This window comes from Phaethon aethereus (genome assembly GCF_964289735.1).
Source record: "Phaethon aethereus genome assembly, chromosome: Z".
In the NCBI taxonomy this organism is placed as follows: Eukaryota; Metazoa; Chordata; class Aves; order Phaethontiformes; family Phaethontidae; genus Phaethon; species Phaethon aethereus.
Window position 1 is genome coordinate 52,234,165 of NC_138577.1, and position 7,140 is coordinate 52,241,304.

The 7,140-nt window shown below is 39.1% G+C and overlaps 1 protein-coding gene across 1 annotated transcript in view; it reads right to left on the reverse strand.

The window, feature by feature from the left end:
• CDC42SE2 (CDC42 small effector 2) overlaps positions 1–6,821 on the reverse strand; it is a gene marked incomplete at its 5' end in the record, with an annotated part of 31,957 nt that extends 25,136 nt beyond the window's left edge. The window contains one exon of the mRNA XM_082012889.1: positions 6,768–6,821. Coding sequence (XP_081869015.1) covers positions 6,768–6,821 — 54 coding nt within the window. The remainder of the gene's footprint in view (positions 1–6,767) is intronic.
• Between the last annotated feature and the right edge of the window lie 319 nt (positions 6,822–7,140).

The window sequence follows — 7,140 nt, forward strand, 5'->3', positions numbered from 1 at the left end:
GAAGAGGGATAAATGTAGCTTAAAACTATTTTTAAAAATTCCATGTGAGCCTCTCCCTTTAGAAGTCCGGTCTCTCCGAGCATGACATGTCAACAAATCACTCAGTGTCACACATTTTTTTGAGGGAGAAAACACAAAAAGTGATGGTATCTTTCCTCAGCTACAGTAAACTACAGCTCCCTTGAGAGTACACCCAGGTAGCTAAAAAAGTCTGTGAAGTTATTTAAAAAAGAAAAATAAAACCGATGAGTTCACAGAGGCATTCCTTCCCTGAATCTGCATCAGAACGCAGTTCACAGCTTCAGTTTTTCTGCTCAGCCTCCACTCCTCTTCTCCTCACTCTGTGGCAGGATATTAACAGAAGTCAGCATTTCAGAGTGATCAGCTAAGCTGCTCTGAAGATGAAAATGAGAAAATCACTGCAAGTGAGTACGTATTAAAGTCTGTGGCTTAATGGGTACCTTATAATTTCAGGATCTCTGAGAACACACGAAGCTATAATATAATTCAACTTTGATACCATGCATGTCTCACGCTTAAGTATGAGTCATGACAGGAACTGCAGAACCAAAGGTCTGAGGAGCAGTCTGAAAAAAGAAAACTTTCATCATCATGAAATGTTAATGTTGGGAATTAAAAATGTAAGTGCATGCACAAATCTTTAAAATAGCCATTTAAAAAATGCGTGTTTTGTGAGCTGCATATTGGTCTTAAGAATTATCTCCAACAGAATTATCTCAGATCCATTACAGAAAAGTTACAATACAGTGAGATAGCAGCAGAGGAAGGTTATACTCTCAATAGTCCCTTTCATATCAAAAACAGTTAAAGGTAAAAGGCTGAACATTTAGCTTCAGGGCAACGACTGACTTCTCTATTCACTAACACAAAGCATACTTCCATACAGAGTCAGTGAAAGTGCACATCTCTCAGACTACATCTGAGCTACCTCTGCCTCTAGCTGTTGGCAAGTAGAAATAAAGGATCACAAAATATTAAGTTAATTTTCATTCAGGTATTTATACATAAAAAAATACTCTTTTTTGTTTTCTTTGTAAACGTTTTAATACTTGAACATCACAACAGATATTTTAAGATCTGTGCGGGCTAATTTAAAGGTGAAAGAAAAATCTAAAGCACCTCTATCAGGCTGAAATCAGCACAAACAGATCAGGTTTGAGAAATAAAAGCCAAGTATTTTGCTGCTTATTTAACTCTGCCCCCTTTGATAAGGTGTTTCCTCAGGCTACTTCTACAACAGCACTGAATAGGAAAAAGAAGGAATTTGAAAGATCTGAACTGGCAGCTCAACATGTAACTCAGTATGAAAAGTCTGAAATCTGAGGGCTCTCTAGAGTTGTCACGTTCCACATTGTAATCTTTCATGGGCTTACTGAATGCGGTAGGCTGTTCACATTGAATGAATGAGACAGACAGAGTTTTAGTCCTTTTCAGCCAGAAGCTGCACTTGCACAGCACTGCTGTACTGAACAGGGAGCCCAGCCCAGAACTTCTTCGGAGCAAACACTTCATTTACTACTTAGTAGCAAACAAACACCTGACTGACTTAGTAGCAAACAGCTGATTTACTGTGCATGCCTACTAAGGCTCATTTATTCTGCATTTGTTATGCACACTGAATACTTCAATATGTCTACTGTGTTCTTTAAGAGCTGCAGTGGTAGATCTATCCTTAGCTGTAGCTATGATTGCTTCTCTAGAAAAAAGCTAGAGCTGACAGTATCCATCCGTGGTTAATTTCCTTAAGTAATCAGAGTCAAGATCATTTATGGTTTCTGTAGCATTCAGCATTCAGTTCATAAATATGGCATGTGCAGCATTTTTTCTGCCTGTATTTTAAGGTGGGCCTCCCTACTCTAAATACAGATCTGTCATTCCTCTTTCATATATCAAAAAAGACAAGAAAGAAACTTCACTTTCTAAACCACTTTAAACACATATGGCATACCATGCAGCAAAACTGTAATAGCTCCTTGACAAAATACAAAATGCAAATAATCTAAACAAGAGACGAGCAACAAAACAGAAACTAATTAACTAGAGAACGAAGCTTGGACTGAGGAGGAGAGCAGAGTTTACTCTTTTATAGCAAAGCAGTCCTTTGACCCAGCAGTAAAATTAAACTGAAGAGCTCAGCTGTACTGGGCAGTGGCCCAAACCAGGTGGGAGTGCATCAGGTCATGACCAAAGGCTTCTCAGACCAAAAATTAACTTTGCAAGTTAAAAATGGACAGAACACCAAAAGAAGTGGAAGAAAATAACAGATTCCTGGTGTAGGCGATGAACTCAGCCTAAGAAAGAAGCCACAGACATGTTCTCTGAAAACCTGCAAGATAAAAGGCTCTCTAAACTTCGGTTACCAAGCAATGCATCTGGTAGTAGGGATTTGGCAGAGTCTACTGAAACATAGCGGTGGATGGGACGACAGCATATAGGAAGCATGGGAAGGAGGACTTGTCACTGGGAAGCGCAAGATGAGCTTACAGAACCTATAAAGGGTATCAGTGGGAGGTGTAAGAAACCTGGTGCAAACACAGAAAGCACTACTCTTCTCAAAATAAAAAAAGGTTTGGGTCAGATCGTAAGAGACTGAATTCAGGCTATTTAAACAAGCGAGAAAAAGCTGAACACATTTATTAAGAGAATAATATCACCTCCTTCGTGTCATGAAAACAGACATGAAAGAAACTAGTTGTCTGAAGTCTTCATTGTGGTAAAATATATTATCAATCCAAATCTGACAAGAGAAAACTATAATTTTATAGAATACTTTTCCTTGGTTTTTGTTTGCATTCTACTGTGGTAAAGGTCTCAGGCTGTTAAGAAGCAAGACCTAAGCCAACACCAGGAACATGCTTCCTTCAACTGTATCACTATTAGTTTTGTTTCTTTGCATATTCAATTTCTTCATTTATCACCCTATTCCAGAGAAGCACAGAGATCCATGTTCAGACATGCTCCCTTCCATGATGTTATTATGAGTACTGCAGTCTTAGAAACAAGAAGTGAAATATTTAGCAATCCAACGAACATCACAAGATTAGAACACGTCTTTCCAAGACACCTATGTTTTATTTCACAGCCCCACGGTGGATCCATTTAGCATTGACAAAAGACAAAAAGCTGTGCTGTGATACATTTCAGTAAAAGATGATGGTAATGCTAACATACTGTCTTTTAATTAAGGAACCTCTTAAAGTGCACTAATATATAACTGCAACATTGTTACTGTTCTGCCCCAGGGTATGCTATTAGGGAAGTGATGGCAGTGAAATTAGTTAAGTAATGTGTTCTTATTGCCATGAAGTTGGCAAATCTTATCTAAAAAGATGTTGCTCAAAACCATGAAAATACACTGGAAAGCACCAGGATGCAAGTCTGGAAAGCAGAGTATTGGCCATAACCTAGAAAATGTCTTTGTGTACAGTCCAAAAAACAGTATTCTATAAAATTGGCTGAAAGGACTCAGTGCACGTACGCGTTTTTAATTTTAAGGGCACTATAGCTGCAAGGAATAGAGACGCTGTACTGAACATTCCCAATAGAATATGCTAGAATTTTGCCAGAAGAAAGCAACAGAAACAGTTCCTGCATCCTGGATTTCAAGAGAGGAGGAAAACTCTTTTAGCTCAATGGAAGCTATAAATACCACAGAAACATGTATCTATTAAAAGTTCAGGGTTTTTTTTCCTCCAGTGAAGAGGCTTAAAATTTATGTCACTATCCATGACATTAAAGGTGTCCCAGATATTAGCAGCTGACAAAGATAATAAGGGGGAAAAAAAAGAGTTTCAGAGAACGTAAGTTTAAAAACAAAAGGAATATTTTAAGCATTGGTCAGAACAAGTAGCAAGTTAAGTAACTTCCTGCTTTCAAGGTCTTTATTCTAAGACACTGGTGGCTGTTAGTGTTGCTACAAGACCACATTAGTCCTTCCACAGAATGAGCATGCTGAACCTGAAAGTGATGACTGGGACACTGTTAGTCCACAAAGAAGCAGGAAGTAAAATGGAAGAAGGCACATGGATGAGCTGAAACCAGGCAGATGAGGCAATTCTCCTGTGAAACTGGACTAAAAAGACAGATTGAATGCACAGCTGGGGACAGACAGGCATCTTTTATGCAGGTTTGCATGTTTCACCTATCTTTTGATACAATAGGGCAATAGGTACCAGTACTTTGGGGCTAAAAAGTAGCATGTTTTCCAGCATGTAAGTCTGCCAAACTTGCAATGACACAACACATGCAGAGACAGGGTGTCCTACTTTTGGCTGCGATAGAGTTAATTTTCTTCCCAATAGCTGGCATAGTGCTGTGTTTTGGATTTGGGATGCAAATAATGTTGATAACATACTGATGTTTTGGGTTGTTGCTAAGCAGTGAAGGACAAGTCCAGCTTCTCGTGCTGGCCTGCCAGCAAGCAGGCAGGGGTGCACGGGACGCCGGGAGGGGACACAGCCAGGACAGCTGGCCCAGGCTGGCCAAAGGGATATTCTATACCATATGATGTCGTGCCCAGTATATAAACTGGGCGAGTTGGCCAGGGAGGGGCCACAGCTTGGGAACTAACTGGGCATCGGTCAGCGAGTGGTGAGCAACTGTGCTGTGCATTGCTTGTTTTGTATATTCTTTTATCATTTTTATTATCACTATTCTTTTTTTCCCCTGTTCTATTAAACTATCTTTATCTCAACCCACAAGATCTATCTTTTTATGATTCTCTCCCCCGTCCCCGTGTGGGGGGTGGGGGAGCAGGGCGTGCAAGCAAGCATCTGTGTCATTGTTTTAGCTACCTGCTGGGTTAAACCAAGAATACAGGGAAAAACTGCTTCCTTACCACATGTCTGATTTATCAGTTCGCTCACACTGACAGTACATGCTTTGCTACATGTCAGAGAGGAAAAACGTTCCTGTACTTACTCAGATGTATACATCCCCGATTAAATACTCCACTTACTGCAACAGTGCATGGCAGAACGATGGCTGTACAACACAACATCGCAAAATGAGCTGAGTAACTGCAGGGGAACAACTAAGTGCCTACTGCCAAGCATGCTGACGAGGGCCCACAACTCTTTTTACTGAGATGCATTATGAAGAATTTTGTCATTTGATAATGAACACGGCTTCTACAACATTTGAACGGCAGATTTCAGGAACTAGGTCAATGCTCAGCAACATGCTATTTGTATCTTAAATGTAAGGATGGTTTTAATTTTCTAAACAAATGCACACCACCAGATCAGCAAAAACAAAAAAAATGGGTTGTTTCCCTTTTCTCCACTTCTGAAGTACATTCTCCACCCTTTCCACAAGTCATGACCTACAGATCACTACATACTGTATTAACGTACCCTGTATTTCTTGGGCAATAACTTAACTGTATCATAAAGCCTGTATCAAGATTTTATAAGGACTGAGCCTCAGGATTCTTGTAAACAAACAGAGTATGCAATTTTCTATCTCAAAGTTTTTTGACAGTCATACCTTATTTTTAATTGAACTATATGCTCCAAAAACCATCCAAATAACTTTGGCTACATATGGACACAACTAGCATTTTAAAGGACTGCATGGTATTCAAGCAATAGAAGACTATTGCAGCTCCCCATATTGGTATCTCAGAGTTCATCTTCCACAACTCTAGGGTGAGATAAAGTTGCATTCATTTGTTAGAAATGTTAATGGTCACACTTTACTATTTGCATTGCCACCCAAGATTGGCCTGGCATTCAGGCTGTGTGCAGTGACAATGCCCAACATTATATATATATATTTTTTTAATCCTTTGGCTTCCCTAAAGCCAAATATTATCATCTGAGCACAGTAATGTGAGTTTGCTGTATTCACTCTGGGATTCTCTTTGTCACTGTAATTCCAGCATATCCTGTAAGTAGTAACTAGGCTCTTTTCCACATATTTGCAAGATGACTGTCCTTTTCTGACATTCATGTAGCTTGATCTGGATGCCACACCATATAATGATCTTTCTCACAGTGCTAACCATATTCCTGGTTAATTCCACCTTCATGCAGGCAGACGTTCTCCCAACAGCACTGGACTCAGCAACACACACTAAAGGTACTTAGATGATATGAAACCCAAGAATATTTCTGTACTTTGTCTTCCTTACATATGCTTTGAAATGTTCTTTTATCCAAGTGTTTCCTATGTACTTTTTCACACAACAGCCACTCCAAATTCTATTTAAAATAAAAAAAAGTATTTACCGCATGAGTCCATCCCTTCACTCTCCTAAGGTTTCAATTAAAAATTAACAAAACAATGAAGGCTGAAATCCTTCATTAAATTAAGGTGGAGGAGAACTGGATTTCACTCTGGACTTTTTAACAGAATCATTTCCTTCCTGTGTCCAGCCACACCTGAAGGCAGGCCATAAGCCATACAGAAGTCAGGACATTTACAGACCTCCAGTTAAAAATGACTTATTTTAGAATGATAATTTAGGCCCTCCTGACTCTTTCCTTCCTTTCCCCTCCTCTTCAATTCAAACAAATAAAGTCTCTTTCCAAAGACTAGATTTGATCTTAAAGACAGGAAAATATCTGCATGACAACAGAACAAACACTTTTTTTGTCCCCACTAAGCCAGGATGTTAGTTAATTCCTTAATTCTCACTGAGCTTGTCCAAACAGCACTAATTTAAAAAGCCATAAGAAAACCACAAAATATGAACAATGTAGTTAATTATACAAAAACAAAGCAGTGTCAATATTCATACTTACAGGCTGAGGCTGTTCTGCAATACAGCAGTTGAAACACAACCAAAACTCACTCATTGTTTACAGTCTGAAGTGGGAACACAGATGAAAAGCGGGACTTAACCTCTGTAAATCCGTCTCCAGGTAGCAAGTTCTTTAAATAGGTTTATTTATAATGGTTCCAATGTGAAAATGTTTTCTCTGTCGAGCTCTTCTCCAAAGACAAGTGAGTCCCAGGACAAACAACTTGAAGGCAAAATTTATTTTATAGTCTTCTTTCAGAAGGTTGGTCCCAGCACCACAGAAATGTTATGTATGCTTCTTAGGTCCCTAGCGTTACGTGAACCTGAAAATAGAAGTACATTACATCAAAAAGAAAGAATATACAGAATCTCAT